This window comes from Protopterus annectens, chromosome 16.part0 (genome assembly GCF_019279795.1).
Source record: "Protopterus annectens isolate FY-2018-M chromosome 16.part0, PAN1.0, whole genome shotgun sequence".
Lineage (NCBI taxonomy): Eukaryota > Metazoa > Chordata > Ceratodontiformes > Protopteridae > Protopterus > Protopterus annectens.
Genome location: NC_056750.1, coordinates 452,393,147 through 452,410,349, shown reverse-complemented (window position 1 = coordinate 452,410,349; position 17,203 = coordinate 452,393,147). Strand labels below are relative to the sequence as shown.

General features: G+C 43.0%; 1 protein-coding gene across 2 annotated transcripts in view; it reads left to right on the top strand.

Moving 5' to 3' along the window:
- The window catches only part of RABGAP1 (RAB GTPase activating protein 1), a 4,144,188-nt gene that overhangs the window by 3,008,418 nt on the left and 1,118,567 nt on the right, over positions 1-17,203 (top strand). For both annotated transcript variants that reach the window (XM_044058459.1, XM_044058460.1), the window contains one exon: positions 16,933-17,061. In XM_044058459.1, coding sequence (XP_043914394.1) covers positions 16,933-17,061 — 129 coding nt within the window. The remainder of the gene's footprint in view (positions 1-16,932; positions 17,062-17,203) is intronic.

Here is a 17,203-nt window from a genome sequence, read left to right as displayed (position 1 = left end):
TAACTATCCCGTTGGGGATCCTCTTTTCTTGCTTTAACGAATGTCAGACAAAGTTAATAACTGTCTTGCCTGTGGAAAACAGATTCTGCACCATGATTTCTATTCCTGTTGTATAACTTTGGGCCTTGAGCACGACGTCCGTAACTGTGATCTATATGCTTCCTTTAACCCACGTACCATTCGCCGTAGAGCTAATATTTTGTATAAGCATTTTGGAGTCTGGCCTAAGTTCGTCGGTATGGCGTCTTCTGGTCTCCTGACTTCGGATCTTCCTAGGAAACGCAAAGACAAGGGCCACGACAGGCCTAGGGTTAAATCTACTGATGAGACACTGGTGAAATTGGTTGTCAGTACAGCGGTAGTCAGTGAGGCGCTTTTGCAGCCCCTGCAGTCAGCAGATTTTCAGCTGCAAGCCTCTGCCAAGACCTTTATGGAGTCCTCCATGCCGCAGGCTATTTCGTCTTCAGACCCTCCGCCTGTCGCCGCCTCAGATGGGTCTGGAGCCACTTTGCAGGCACCGGCTTCTGACGTCTCTTCTTTTCAACATGAGACCAGAACCAGACCGACTACCTTAGCTCAGACTTCTGTTGTTGCTAGGCCTCCCGAGTCCCTCCGGATTGCTAGTAAACCTTCCAGCCACAAACCTACTCACAAGCAGGCCTCGGCCTCTCCTCCTGTACCTCAGTCCCAGTTGGTAAAGATGGCTAGTGATCTTCTTTCTCTGATCTCAGGGGCTCTCATCCCCCCACCTTTCAAAAAGGGCTATGGAATTATATCCTGATGTTTTGTCTGTTTCAGATTCTGTGATTTCCAGTATGTCTGCTGGTGAAGAAGGAAATTCTCAACTTTTTTCTGGTTTTGAGGATTCTGATGCTGAGGACTCTATCCCTTCTGCCTCCCCTCCAGAAGATTTTTCCTTTGGGGATACTTTGAATACTCTTAGGGAGCATTTTAAATGGGAATGTCAGGATTTTCCACAGTCTAAGAAAAGAATCAGAGAATTTGTAGATTTGCCACAGCATAAGCCTCTGGCTATACCTCCAGTTTTGGAAGTTGTGGATGATGTTTTCATGGAAAAATTTTTAACTCCTAATTCTGTTCCTCCTGCCCCCAGAAAACCGGAGTTCCTGAATCTCATCCATTCCTTTTTAGAAACCCTACTGCTGATCCAGAAATTATTTCTCAAGGCCCCAAGGATGTTAAGGCTACTATTGCTAGAAACCATGCACCTTCTGATAAGGAATCTAGGGCCATGGACAGGTGGGGTAAAAAAGTCTATACTTCTGCAACTCTTGCCATTAGATCCGTGAATTGTCTTTTTCACATGCTTAAGTATCAGCAGCATACGTTAGAGGCTATTAAGGCTAAACTTGGAAATATTCCTTCCATGATGGAAAACTGAGATTAACAAGACTTACTGAATTCTGCCACTTTAGTTAATAAGCATTCACTTCATTGTGGTATTGACACTTTGGAGGCTTCCTGCAGAGCAGCAGCCACTGGTTCCATAGTTAGAAGGCATGCTTGGCTCAGGGAGCAGCCTCTTTCTGAACCAGTTAAGTCTAAATTGCTGGATGTTCCTTTGCACATGGGCAGTCTTTTTGGTAATAAGGATGAGGAGGTACTGAAAAAGTTGGAGGATAAGGCAAAATCTATGCAAACTGTAAAAGATTTATTTCAGGTTCAGCCTCCTTGGTTTAGTAGGCATTATCCTTCCAAGAAGTGGTCTTTCTCTGATCCTGGCAAGCAGGGGCACTCTAGGTTTAGGGGTTTCAGATCTTCCAAAGGGCAGGCTTCTGCCCCTCAATGACATTCTTTTTCTGTTACATCGGGGAGTTCTAAGCCAGCTTCCCAAAGTAAGCACTCTCAATGACTCAGGCCGCCTTGTGCCTACCTCTGCGGACCCTGGGTTTCCTTTGGGTGGAAGGTTAGCCAGGTTCACAGAGGTATGGTCTACCATCACAGACGACAAATGGGTGGTCAGTATAGTAAACCAAGGTTAAGTTTTACTTTCACACCTTCCCTGTTTTGCAAGGGTACCCAGACATACCCAAAACTCTCAAGGCAGAGGTAGAAACTCAGATTTCTTCTCTACTGACTTATGGGGGCCATAGAGCCAGTTCCTGCAAATCGGGCAGGCCTAGATTTTTATTCAAGGCTTTTTCTGGTATCCAAAAAAGGGGGTACCTAGCACCCTATTCTGGATCTGTCCATTCTAAACACTTTTTTGGTTATTCCCAAATTCAAGATGCTCACCCTTCAGCAATTGCCACCAATGCTGGGCCAAGGATTCATGGCTGGTAACTTTGGATCTTAAGGAGGCTTATATGCACATCCCAATAAGGGAAAGTTGCAGGCAGTTCCTTCGCTTCAGGGCTGGGGAGCAACAGTTTCAATTCTCTGCATTGCCCTTTGGCTTGTCTAAAGCTCCCAGAGTTTTTACGAAGTGCTTGGCTCCAGCCATTGCTTTTTGCAGGCAGAGAAACATTCATATTTATCCTTACCTGGACAACTGTCTCATTCAAACAAACTCCCTAGAACAATTAGAAAAGGATTTGGATTTCGTGAAGAACATTCTCACCTCTTTGGGTTACACTCTCAACGAAAAGAAGTCAAAGTTGGTTCCTTCAAGGGAGATTGTTTTCCTGGGAGTGAGTCTGAATACAGCCACCCAGATGGTATTCCTCCCTCAACAGAAGCAAGATCATCTTTCCGCTTACTTCATGACCTTGGCACGCATGACCCAGCTCTCTGCAAGGCAATTCCTGCAAGCACTGGGGTTCATGGCTTCATATGCAAGGCTGCATATGAGAAAACTTCAATGGTACCTCAAGAATCTTTGGTGTCAACACACACAGAACTTAGACTTGATTCTTCCCCTGATGCCCTGTCTATAAATGGAGTTCCTCTGGTGGGCGGCAGCCTTTTCTCAGAACAAGAGTCTGCCTTTCCGCCCACTAGCCAGAGTCTCACCACAGACGCCTCAGATGTTGCATGGGGGGCTCATCTGGAGGGCATACAGGGGACTTGGAGCACCCAGCAGATTCATCTGCACATAAACTTAAAAGAATTGATGGCAGTGCAGCAGGCCTTACTGGCTTTCAAGGACCTACTCTACCCTAGGACTCTTCTAATCAGGACAGACAATACCAGTCATGTGGTACATCAACAAGCAAGGGGGGACTCACTCCTACCACTTGTGCAGACAAAGCATGAGACTGTGGTCCATAGCAGCATCCATGGGCTTACATCTAATAGCCCACTATCATCCAGGGAGTTTAAACTCCTTGGCAGATCATTTGAGCAGACGTGTTGTGGATCCTCACGAGTGGCAACTGAGCAGGGACATTTTCCATCGCATCACTCATCATTGGGGCACCCCACAAGAGGATCTTTTCTCTTGTCACACAAATCATCTCCTTCCAACCTCCTGCACTAGGGAGTTTCACAACAAAGCTTGGAGGGTGGATGCATTGTCCTTCCCATGGACACATCTCTCAGTTTATGCATTCCCTCCTCTGCTTCTTCTTCCCAGAGTGCTGCTAAAGATAAGGGATGAAAAACCAAAGGCTATTCTGATAGCTCCAGATTGGCTCAGGCAGCATTGGTATCCCCTCCTTCGCAGCCTTTCCCAGGCTCAGCCTTGGCATCTTCCCCTGGTACCAGATCTGTTGGTTCAGGGAGGGGGAAGTTCCTTCACCCTCATCTTCAAACAATGCATTTAACTGCCTGGCTAATACTTTAAATCTTTCCCAACAGGTGGCTAAAGTTCTTCATGAGGCCAGGAGGCCTAGCACAAGAAAATCCTATGCAGGTAAATGGAAGAGATTTTGCTCTTGGATGCTAGCTAAAGGAGAAGACTCTTCTCGTCCTTCTCTTTCACTCATTCTTGAGTACCTAGCAGGATTGCATAATGGTGGACTTTCTTTTTCTTCAATCAAAATTCACGCTTCAGCAATTTCGGCTTATTGTTCATTTGAGCAACCCATTTTTTTTCACCAATTGTTGAAACAGTTCCTGAGGAGAGCTAGTAATCTTAGACCTCCCAGAAGAATTCCTACTCCTGCTTGGGATCTTAATTTTGTCCTGGAAAAACTTACTCTGCCTTCCTTTGAACCAGCTGCCTCTGCAGATTTGAAGTTTCTATCCTGGAAGACTGCTTTCCTTTTAGCCATTACTTCAGCTAGAAGGGTATCTGAGCTGCAAGTCTTAATGGCAGTAGAACCTTTCATTATTTTTCACTCAGATCGGGTTTCTCTGAGAACCAATCCCTCCTTTATGCCTAAGGTAGTTTCCAGTTTGACCCTTAACCAGTCTATTCACCTGCCTACATTTTTCAACCATCCCCAAAATAAAGGGGAAAGGATTCTGCACTCTCTTGATGTGCATTGGCAGCTGAGATTTTACTTGGGACTAAATCCTTTCGAAAATCTTAACAGTTATTTGTTAGTTTTGCTCCTGGGACTCTGGGTAAAGCTATTTCAAAACAAACCATCTCCAAATGGATTGCTCATTGTATTCACTTTTATTACCTGCAGCATGGAAAGGTTCTCCCTCAGGGTATTAGGACCCATTCTGTTAGAGCAGCCTCTACATCTGCTGCCTTTCTGAGAGTTGTGCCTACTAAGGACATTCCAGAAGCAGCTACTTGGTCTTCTGTCCATACTTTCACAAAGCATTACAACCTACCTTTGTTTTCTAAATCCAGGGCTGGTTTTGCCTCTGCAGTTTTGCAGGGCCTACTTACCAACCCTTAATCTGTGATCCTTCCTCCCCCCTTTGTCTTCTTACTGGGCTTTGGGAGTCATCCCATATGTGAGGACTGCAACAGTGAAACACGAAGAACATAGTACAGTTGTGTACACGTACCATAAATGTAGATGTTCAAGTATATTCACTGTTACAGTCCTGGTTTCCCACCCACCATTCCCCCTTTTTTCCTAACAGACTATGGATTTTTATTTTTTGTATAACATGTGTCCAGGGTGCTACCATTCCTAGATTAGCCTTCTTTTGGGGGCTCCTGACAGTTAAGGCAAGAAAAACTGAGGAAATGGCGTCTGCTGCCTCCCTTTATACCTGACATACTGACATCAGTTTTACAACCGGCGGCAGTCAACGTCATATAACAAGGACTCTGGTATTCGGGCTGATTGAGGGCTACCGGGAGCTGGATAACCCATATGTGAGGACTGTAACAGTGAATACACTCGAACATCTACATTTATGGTAAGTGTACACAACTGTACTTACTTGAGGAAGGTATGTTTTCTAAATATCGTACTGTGAAGAACTTCTCTTCTTCCTTCTATGTTGAAAGTGATATCAAGGTAATTAATTTCTTAACCCACACCACTGATAGTAAATTTCAAGAAAGGGGTGCTGCACTCACTGGAAGTAGTCATCTTGGAAGATGCAGACAGTTGTGCAGTCATGGAGACCTAGTTCAAGGCAGTGGAGAGCACCCCAGCCATACCAGGGTTACACCTCCTTCCATATGTTCAGACAACAAACTGAAGGCCACAAATCAGTCTCATTCAAAGTAACTATCACACCTGACCCCCCCCCCCCACAGCAGCAACTAAATATTCCAAGAAGGAAAGAAAATCTTCTTTGATCCCCTTCCAGATGAAAACCAAATCATCAGTGTAACGTCTGTAAAAAAAAAAAAAAAAAAAAAGACTTTTGAGTATGAAGGGTGAGTTTTGATGTGATTTTTTTTTCCCAGAGTGCCATCACAAGTTTTGCAGATACTGGAGCCACTCTGCCTCCCATTGCCACCCCAACTTCTGTCTGTACAATTTATTGTTAAACTGGACAAAAATTGTTGCTTAGTACCAAGCCCAACAATTATTGTGTTACTCTCACTGTTAATACTAGTAAACTTGCTGAGATACTCCTTCAAAAAGTCAGTGCCAGTAGTTTGATTAATGCAAGTATACAGAGATATAACATCTGTGGAAGCAAGCATACAGTCATAGTATGTGTTTATGATGTTACTGAGCAGTTTTTACAGATGCCATGAGTCTTTAAGGTAAAATTCATAGGTTCATATCAGTTACTCGGCTAATGGCCCTAGGGCCCTTAGAAGCCTAGCCAAGTTCTACCCTTATTTCCACGATCTGCACCTATTGCCCTTGTCCAAGAGGAATACAGGTGGAACCCCTGGGATGAATTTACGGTTACCCGTCCAGTCATCCAGACTGTATTTGAAGAGGGCCAGTCGGTGCTCTGTTTGACCTGAAGTGAGAGTCTGTTCCAAAGGTGTGGTAACCTCTGGGAGACAAATCTGTCCCTCCAGCAGGTTCTATTAATGTCATATACCAGGTTGTTAAGGTCTTTAGAGTGAGTAAGCTGTGTACCATTTGACTTGCTTGTAGATATGCAGTAGTTCCAATAAAGCACTGTCAGAGATTGTCTTGTATGCAAGGCAAAGATCACCTCTGAGTAGTCTGTATTAAACAGAATAAAGTGACAGTTATTTCAGATGATCCATATAGTACAGATGCTGAAGACCTTGAATTTTCCTTGTGAGGAACCTTTGTGGTCTCTCTAATTGCTGCAGGTGCTTGGAAAGATACATACCAAAAAGGGTATTGTGTGAGGAAAGAGTACAGGGAGGTTATAACTTCTTTTTTTCTGGCGGTATTTCTCTTACTTATGTGATGAGCAATACAGAATGCCCTTCCTATCACTGTGGAGACATGGTCAAAGGTAAAGTTGCTGTTAACCTGTGTCCCCATGTTTCTCACCATTGAATGCATATTTAGGGTGCTGCTGTTGATGTGGTAGTTAGCAAGAACATATCTCTTACCGAAAGAGAGAATACATTTTTTTGCATTGAGTTTAGGGCCATGACTTTGGCACCAGTCGTTTGTTTGTGTTAAGACACTCTCGTAGGATGTTGACATCATTTGGAAATTCTGTGACCACTCTCAGTTTGCAGTCATCAGCAAACTTTGTCAGCCACAGACCTAAACAACAGAGGTCCCAGGACTGTTCCCTGTGGAACATCAGTGGTTACAAGTCTGCTGTTGGAGGTGGATTACCCTGTGTGTTCTATCAGTGCGCCAGTTAGCTACCCAACTTATGATACAAGGGTTGGTACCTAGCTGGATGAGTTTGTCAATGATGCCTGTGTGGATAATAGTGTCTAAAGCGTTGGCTAAGTGTAGGTAGGCTGTATGCACAGATTTCCCCTCATCCAGGGCCTTAGTGACTGTCTTGAAAAAGTCCACCAGGTTTAACAGGCATGATTTCCCTTTGACAAATCCAGACCGAGTAGGGTCAGGTGTTTGGAGATTACCTTTATCTTTGTTGATAAGGTCCATGGTGATTTGCTCCATGCCCTTGCAGATAAGGCTAGTCAGGCTAATAGACCTGTAGTTCCTGGGGTCAGTGGAAGCACCACCTTTGGTGGTGCAAGGGAATAATGGTGGCCATTGTCCATTCACCTGGGACAGAGCTGGTGCTTAGACTATGATTGAAAAGAGTACTTGTTGGAGCTCATGTAGGATGCATCCTGGGATGTTATCAGTCCCATAGATGCTGTGTTTTTGGCCTTAGAGAGGGCGTTTATGACCTGCTCTTTAGAGATACAAGGTAGGGTACAGGTGGTAGGGATGTCATGCGGTACACGTGCCGAGGGCAGGGGAGTGAAGTTTTCACAGAACCTGTTGGTCAACCGTTTAGCTATGTCCACAGGTTCTGCCTATGTGGTATCATTAACCACCAGTTTGGTGCAGATCAGGGCCTTTCCTTTTAGGTTATGGATGTAAGTAAAGAACTCCTTAGTGTTGTCTTTAGTTGAGGAAGCTAATTTGGATTTGTAGTTTGTTTTGGAGGACTTTTATTTGCTTATTTAAGCTGAGGAGAGAATGTTTCCAGTTTAGGGCTCACTCTCTCTTACTCTTAGACAGTAATTTCTTCCTCTTATTGTAAAGTCTGTTAATGACAGTTGTCCACTAGGCAGGTTTGCTCTTCCTTGAGTAGCTTGTTTTGATTCTAACAGGTACAGCCGAGTCAATACAGTTATACAGGTGTTTGTATAAAGAATTGGTGTAGAACTCTGAATAGTTCCAGTCCCATCTGAGGGGTAGGTGCAGTGAAACTATTTATAACATCCTGTAAGATGTTATAATCTGCTTTGGAGAAGTTGTTTAGTTGAATTGCTGCTAGGGGGTGGTCAGATGTAGAAGTTAAATTGAATGAGACTGACTTGTGGTCAGATCTCACTAGGGAGGACCTCAGTGAGGGTGCTACAGTGGTCCCCCATATTGGTAAGCACTAAGTGATCCAGGATGTTGGCACCCCTTGTGAGATTGTCAACCAGCTGGTCCAGGTCATTGGAGTTAACAAAGTCGAGGAACCTTTGGGCATGTGAGTTTGAGAATGAGTAATTTACCCATTCAATGGATGCGTAGTTAAAGTCTGCTAAAACTATGGTGTTCAGTTGTAGCTTGATAGACTGAAGTAGATCTAAATAGGCAGAGTGGGTGTCCTGATTCTTGGAGGGGGTCCTGTAGCCGGCAATGACTTGAGTAGGTGTTCTCCCAACAGTTAATTCCACCTGAAGTATCTCCAGGGAATCTTACTGTTTAACCAATCTGGAGGTGTATTCATCTTTAGTGAATATCAATACACCACCTTCTTTAGTTTTCACGCCTTCAGTTTGAGGTCTGAGCATGTGGAAGGAGATGTAACCCAGTATGGCTGGGATGCTCTCTGCAGCCTTGAAAAAAGTCTCTGTGACTACACAAATGTCTGCATCTTCCAAGGTGAGGACTGCTTCCAATGAGTGCAGTTTCATGTTAAGCCTCCAAGCATTTAGCAGCATAACCTTGAGGTTGTTATTAGATGGTGTTTTTGCATTAGGAATTTTGCCCTTGAGACACTGCTTAAAAAGGCACTGTTGGGGTGGCAAGAGCGTTAGCCAGTAGTCGAAATCCCAGGGTTGGCAGATGACCATCTCTGGCAAAGCATCGAGGTCTGTTGATGTTGTCATGTCATCCTAGGTGGACAGATACTGGATCCTCTTAGAATGACACCAGAAACTAAGCCAATTATTGAAGTTGCTCATTTTCTGTTTGTATTGAGGCATCATCCTAGGTGAAGGTAAAATACTGCTTAAGGCTAAGGACATACCTGCCTGAGAGACACAGTCCAAGAGCTCAGTCATGTCTCTCTTCATATAATCCAGAGAGTTATGTCTCTTGTCCTTCACACCAACATGGACTATGATGGAGTCATAACTGTACCTGTTACTGAGAGACTTGATTGCATGTGTGATGTGGCGGATCCTGGTACCTGACAATCTGCTGACTATGACCTTTTCCTTATCCATCCTGGTGAGAGAGGCATCTGTGCATCTCACGATGGGATTACCTATGAGTAATATGTTTGGTTTTGTGTTTTGTCTTAAGGGCTTGACATGTGCGACACTGGTGTGTGAGCTATTATGTGTATTGTGTGCTGCAGAGGAAGTATTATGTGTAGCATGCTTGTGCTTTTGTTTGACAGGTTTCTGGTGTTTAGGTACATTCCTGGTGAGGACCTCTGCATATGTTAGGTATGTGTGGTGTGGGTTTGGGTGGAGAAGGAGGTGAGGTGTGCATGTTGACAACCCACTCATTGTCATATGTACTGACTGGTGTGTGAGAGAGCATGGATCAAAGGTTCTTAATATAGTTGCATCTTTCACATGTTGAGTTTGTGTGGACTAGGAGTAGAGGGTTGTCTGTGAACAGGAGGCAGTTCCTACACTGCCTCGGGATGCCCATGTCGATCAAGCTAGGTGGAGAAACTGTGGGAAATTGTTTGTCCATCATGTTAGGTAAATCTATATGGTCAGGAAAATTGGATGCACTTAGGAATGGCTGGTGGGTGAAAGGTGTGTTGGTACCTCTGAGGCTAGACTTAGTGTTCCACCTGACGGGTAGAGCAAGGCTACAACAAAAACCTCTGGAGTACCCACAAGCAAAGTGCTAATGGAAAATTTAACAAGCAAAATGTTTGTGTCTGTAAACACCACTATGCGGCAGTGCACGATGGTGTGCTACACAGAGACAAGCATAAACGGAGGGCTTACATAAAACAAGAAATAACCCTTTTATAACTCTCTCTCTGAGCTGTAGTCCAATCGCCCTCAATTAGATGGGACCCAGACAGCACTCCCCTCCTACAAGGGTGCAGAAGGGCCTTCACCAACAAAGATTACTTGAATTTGATACTCAGAAGTTACAAAATAGACCAAGAAACAGCAAACCTGGAACTGGGCTATGCTACATCTGCACTAGTATATGCAGTAAAATATGGCAAAAACAGTTCAGACAGACAGTAGAATACAAATACAAATTAAAAGTGCAATTTAACAGCAAAAACAGGCACTTAGTTGGAAGCAACAGATGCCTCAGTATTTCAGTATCTCAGTGAAGAGCTGGTTTTAGTGCTCAAGTGATACCAAACAATCTAGATTCAACAAGTCTGAATCTGGCCTGTGCTATAAAATACAGCAGGAGTACTAGAAATTCAAAGTACATAAAATCACAGTCACAACAACAAAAACGTTTAAATAAAGCAGCAATTCACTAGCAGTTTCCAGCATAGAAGGCTGTAGGCTACACTCCCTCCACAGGAGTCTAGACCTCAAACCTTCATAATGTCAAACAACTGGTTTTGGAGCCCAAGTTTTTAAGTCAGAACTAAGACCCTTCAGAATAACAGACACAGTAGACCTTCAAACAGCAATTTCCAGCTTAGAAGGGTGCAGGCCATCCTATCCTGCCACAAGAGTTTAGACCACAAATCTTCCTAATGTAAAGTAACTGGTTTGGAACCCAAGTGCTTAAACCAGAATAAAGACACTTAGAGTAACAGGCACAATAAGCCTTCACCAGCAATTCCCAGCTTAGAAGGGTGTAGGCCACACTCTCCTGCCACAAGAGTCTAGACCACAACCCTCCTAATGTAAAATAACTGGTTTGGAGCCAAAATGCTTAAACCAGAACTAAGACACTTTCAGAATAACAGATGCAATGAGCCTTCAACCATCATTCCACAGCTTAGAAGGGTGTAGGCTGTCCTCTTCTGCCATAAGAGTTTAGACACAAATCTTCCTAATGTAAAATAACTGATTGGGAACCCAAGTGCTTAAACCAGAACAAAGGCACTTAGACGAATAGGCACAATAAGCTTTCACCCAGCAATGTCCACCTCAGAAGGGCAGAGGCTACCCTCTCCTCCCATGAGAGTGTAGGCCACAAACCTTCTTAATGTAAAATAACTGGCTTGAAGCCCAAGTCCTTAAACCAAGACTAAGAGGCTTAGAGTAACAATTACAATTTAATCAGGCTACTTACAAGCAGTAATAAATGCAGCAGAATAAATGCTTTTGAACACTTTTAAGAACAAGCAGCAATAGCAAAATAAAGTAGGAAAAGACAAAAATACAATAAAAGTAGCTGAATAAAGTGTAATCTGTCAGACTGCTGTACAGAGGATTTAAGGACATGGTCAAGATAAATAGATATTGGCTCTGTTTTGTAAAAGTTTGCTGCGACAGTTGGCCGAAATGGTGGATTGGCATGATCTGTGTGAATTTTAGGTATGCCAAAAACTCGTGCCATTTTTTGCTGGTCAAGTTTTAGGAAGACATAGGTGTCATGATACAATTCATCTTGGCATAAAAGATCAAAAGATTTGCATCAATTTCTGAAAACTTTTTTTTTTTCTCTGGGCACTATCGCATACCATGAGGTATCTGATAACAGGTTCTCAATAGCTGTGTTGTAATTTTCCATGTCGTAATAACTACCGCCCCACTTTTATCAGAGTTCATGATTCGGACATCCTTATTGAGACATTTTAGAGCTTACTGCTCAGAAATGGATAAGTTGTGAAACTTGGGTTTATTACCCAATTTCTTCATAAGGTCAGTCTCACAAACATCATAGAGAGCTTGCAGTGTAGGATGAAGGGTGGGATTATATGTACTTGGTTAAAAATTTCATGTCTGTTAAAATGAGGAATGTCTTTAAGAATATGTTTGAAATTTAACTTCTGAGTGTAGCATTTCAAGTCCACAAGTACCCTTGTTGGGTAGCTGCAAACATTTAAATGAGACCTGCCCTCATTCTACAGACTCTGTAGTCATATGACTTTTCTAGCAAATCAAAGTACAAATATTTAAATGAGTTCATTTTGTGAACAAAGTAAAAATATGTATAGTCAAGTGCACCCCTAAGCCTATCAATTCAAACCTGATTTGTAATCTGATGTAACGTAACATTAATACAGTGTAGTTCTGAAGTTATGAAGATTCTGGTACAGGTTATAAACTTCATGGTCTGTCCTGATAAATGTGATTTAAGGTTCAATTAATTCACTTTGTGGGTCTCTGGGAATCTGCCTAGAGGTGATATGGTCCAAAATTAATATGGGGACACCACCACAGTTGCCAACAGGTCTAAAGGCATGGTAGGCATAAAACCCTGATATGGAGTGAGTGCTTTCTAAAGTGTTAAACCAAGTTTCAGTAATTACACAGATATGGATGCATTCCAGATGCTGGAGAGCCTCAAGGGTGGGCGGTTTGTTGTTGAGACTTTTTGAATTGAGCAGAGCCATCTTAATGTGATCCTGTTTTGGATTTAATATCTAAGTTACATTAGGATGACCATTAGCTGGACTACCTAAAAAAGGCAATATGGCGGCAACAAAATCTTTAGCCAGCACCAGTGCACGAAATTGAAAAATCCCTCCACTACATAGGATTTGAACTTCGTGATTGACATGCATCTCATTCCCCTGTTTGAAGCCACTGATTCAGTGGCTTTTTAAATTCATGTTTTGGACAACACTATATGCAGAATCTCAAAGCTTTACACACTGGATTTGCTCTTTCATAAGGATTGAATGCCTCTTACCAACTCACTTTTTCTTTAAAGTGGTATCCAGATTGTCCCTAAACCAGTCCCTTCATCTTCCTGCATGCTTTGCTGTGGAAGAAATTTTTGGGGGAGAGAGTGCACCCCTCACAGTCTGTATATGCACCCTCATCTCATTTTCACCTGAAACAGGTATGCTAAGTTTAGGAACACCCAAAAGTTTTATTTGATTCAGGGAAGGAAGGGTTTGCAGCTGTCAAACAAAACCATTGTAGTAGTGCCAGCTAAATTATAATTTAACATTATAATCCTACTAGTGGTGTGGTTGCTTTAATTTAAGAATGTTTTCACTGTAGACTGCTGCATGGCTGCTACTTGGTTAGTACTACATAGCTTCACCAAGAATTACTGTTTTATCCTCCACTTCAGGAGCTTGTCTTCCTTTAGTGCATCTGCACTTCAGTGTTCAGCCTTTGGAATTTTGGACCTTGTACTGTCCTCTTGTATCTTTCCATCCTAATGGATTTAGTTAGTACTTGGGATTAATCATGTTCCTTAACTTTCTTCATAGAGGGTCCTTGATGTGAGGTGCCACAGGAATGATGTTCTTTGTATGGATCACGATTGCAGTAGCCATGACCAGTAAGATTTCTGCCACAGAAGGCCTTGTGTCTGACCCGACTTCTAAAGCTTTGCACCCTTCCACTTCTTTACTGAGCTGATGTCCATTTCCACCATGTTCCAAATATAAAAGACATCCACCAGAATCATCACGGCTTCTTTCTTGCTGTAATATGATTCACACAGTGATTATTCTAAGCAGTACCATTCCAGCAATTCAACCTCCTCATCCAGAATTGACAGCTAATTTCCCCTAATCTTTTTATTTGAGAAGATAATAGCCATGCTTTTGTTTGTTGATGTGGGTTGGTTTTGACGTTCAACATGTTAATATGGTATGTCTGCCCAAGAATAGGTGAAGTAAGTCAGCTTGTTATAGGTAAATTCTTCATAAAATATTTCTGTACTAGGTGTGATTAGTCTAGGATGTAGTTACCAAGTCACACTCCAGCAGTATCTTTACTAATGTTAACAAGAAGACTCTAAGGTGAAGTAGTTATGAAATATTTGGAAAGGAAAAGGCTGGAGGCCTTGTCCCAGCAGGCTGTCGTGTCTTTAGGTATTCAGTAGTCACTCAGCTTGGACAACCTGCCCAGGAGAAAGTACACGTTGTAGCACCCCCAAGAGAAGAAATGGTAGAAGACCGGATACAGTTTCAATCCTAGCAGTCTCTCTAGGTTTATTGACTTTGGATCTGGAAAGGTGATTTTGCAAACATTGACTTCACTGTAGAGACTGACATGTCACTGAAACCCAGTGTAATCTCCCTAACTGAAGCATCTTTGTCCGCAGTTTGTCCAGGCATCTTACCACAGGCATCTGACTCTGATTCACAGGTTGTTAATCTAGAGGAGGATGATAGCCCCTTGATTCATGAGTGCAAAGATGCCTGTAGTCATATGGTGGTTGTCTGGGATGACCAGGCTTCTGTAGATTCTGGAATCTGCTTCTACAGGGTTTGTTTTGTTGCAGTTGGCAGGACAGTTTCAAGCAGACTCAGGACTTAATGGGTTTCACTGCAGTCCAGACTGGAACATCCATTGGTGTCAAAGATCCCACCTCAGAAGAGGAGAACAGAGCCCTTTCCCTTAAGGTAATGGAAGGGGTGAAATTTAGTGAAGGATGATCTAGCATGTCTTCCTGTCTAAACTGTGATACTGACACTTAGGCCATTTTTTCTTCTACATCACTCCTAGAGCACATCTGATTTGGTGGTTTCTATGTAGAATAAAGTGGCATTCTAAATCAATGGCTGGAATGGTCTTAGATGCCCAGAAAAGATTCATTTATATCCTGATTTTGTATACTTTCAGTCCTAGATGCTATGCAGTATGTCTTTTTAGCAGTATGCCTGGAACCAAACTTTCAGCCCCCTGCTCCGAGGAAGACATTCTGATTTTATATGGTGTATGATTCCTGTAAGTAGCTTTATCCGAACATCATTGCAGTTCAGCTGTGATAACTCTGGATGATGAGAAATGGTCTAAATGGATTCCATACCCTACTGTATTTCCAGTGACTAGAAGACTAGAATATTGGATAATTTTGAAAATAAAGTTTGTATAGCATCAGCTTTGGCTTTAGAGAGCTGTCATACTGATAAGGTGTCAGGCTAAGCTCCATAACCAACTGAAAAAGGAAGCAGGGGGAAATTCTGGCAGAGTTTTCACCTGATTGGGCAAGAAAGAATTAGACAGTGTGGGCAGACTTTATACTGTGAATGTGCTGATGTCCCAAGGAAGCAGATGTCTACCTGGCTAGGAGGGGGAAGAGAGTGAAAGCTGGAAGTTGAGCTGGATGTCAGGCCTTCTGTGACACAGGTCTTAGTTGTTATGGCTACTGCAGCAGTTGTCCTCCTTGAACGCTACTGTTATGGAAAGTTCCTTACACAGTTGATCTTTGAGCAGGCTGTTCATGATGGGTTCCAAATACTCCTTCTGCCCCCATGCTGTAGGTAGTATATGCTTGAATATTGCTTGTTAGCAGTGTAGGTGTCAAATCATCCTTGTTTCTTGATTTACAGCAGTTGTATTTCACAGTGATGGTAACCCTTTATTAGAACGTATGGGAAAGCATGCATGCGCACCCACAAAGAAGGACATAGGCTCCTGCAGTGATGAGGATTTCACATCATTCTTCAGGGGTAGGAATTGTAGCCTGAAAGAGAAACTTCCTCATTGCCTGTATCTGTGGATGCCAGTGAGGGCACAAACCACCTCCATGGCTGCCTGAATGGCCTCCTTCAGTCAGGATAAAAGGAGGTGCTGATGGTCAGAGGCACAGAACAAAAAAAAGCACCTAGAAAGAAAAATGTTAAGTCTGAGAAGGGTCATGACTGCAGATAGAATGAGATGCAGTTTAAGATGTATTTAAGGAGCCCAGCTCCTTGCCACAGAGGGATAAATCCCCTGACTACTACAAACGTATTACCAGTTTTTGATTAGTGGCACAAGTGCTGGAGAGGCCAAATTGAAGGAGAAGAAAATGAACAGCCAATAATAACTTAGCCATCCTGGGAAAAGGAAGGCATTTCAGCTCACTGTTGGCTTACACTGTAGTAGGTGTCAGCCAAGCAGCTCCCTGTTTGGCTGACACTGCAGTGTAGCAGCTGTATGTGCCTGTGTGGCTCTGTGCTGCACTCAGCAGTGCGCTGCTTTGGTAGGTGGTTGGCATGTGTGGTCATATGTATGTACAGTCTGTAAGCAGCAAGTGTGGAAGTCAGAAGCCACCAGTGGAGGGGAGGAAATTAAGTATTTGTGACTGTGTACCATCACAGACAGCTCATCCTAGCCACCCATCTCTTGGCATCCAAGGGATCAAAGGGGCTAATAAGGGTCCTGCACCAAGCAAAAAACTGAATGGAGGCTGTAGAGGGTCTGACTATGGTAAGAAAATGAATGAATGTGGCTGTTGCCCCTCTGAAATCCAATGAACAGTTAAATTGGCTAGTGAGAAGTGGGGGGGGGGGTGAAGCGCTTAAGGAAATTCTACTATGACTTCACAGATGTGAGGGCTGTGTTTTGCTTAAGGTACTGGTATATTACAAAGCCATTTGAGGGGCTTAGAGATGCTTAGGATAGAGCAAGGTAAGGTTCTGATAAAAGGTAGGGCAGCCTGCACAGGAGCTAACTACAGTACAGATGGACGTTGTAAGACTATGGGATTTTCTTCAGTATTTTGTGTGTGTGTTTGTTTATGCAGCAGTGGAAAGATGGTTGGTTGAATCACTAATAACAGGTGTTGGATTCCACAAACTGCACTGCGAATTGTACTACACATCTATCTTTTGTTTTGTCATAAGGTACTTGTAAATGCATTTCAGAATGATTTTCTGTTCAGTTTTTGTACTGAGAAATAAACATCTGATGTGCTTTCTTCGGTCTAGCAGTGCCATCATTAGCTATGTTTTTTTTTTTGTTTTCTCTAGACTTCAAAGGATGATCTTCTGTTGACAGACTTTGAAGGAGCATTAAAGTTCTTTCGAGTGCAGCTTCCAAAGAGATACAGATCAGAGGAAAATGCCAAAAAGCTAATGGAACTGGCTTGTAGCATGAAGGTAAGAGATGTAGTCAGGTAGATGTTCTTTGTGTTTCACTGTTGCATTCATTCATAGGTTCATAGGTTCATACTAGGCTATCTGCCCTAGGGCATTTATAAGCCTAGCCAGAGTGTGTTTGGCTTTCACCACCCATTTTAAA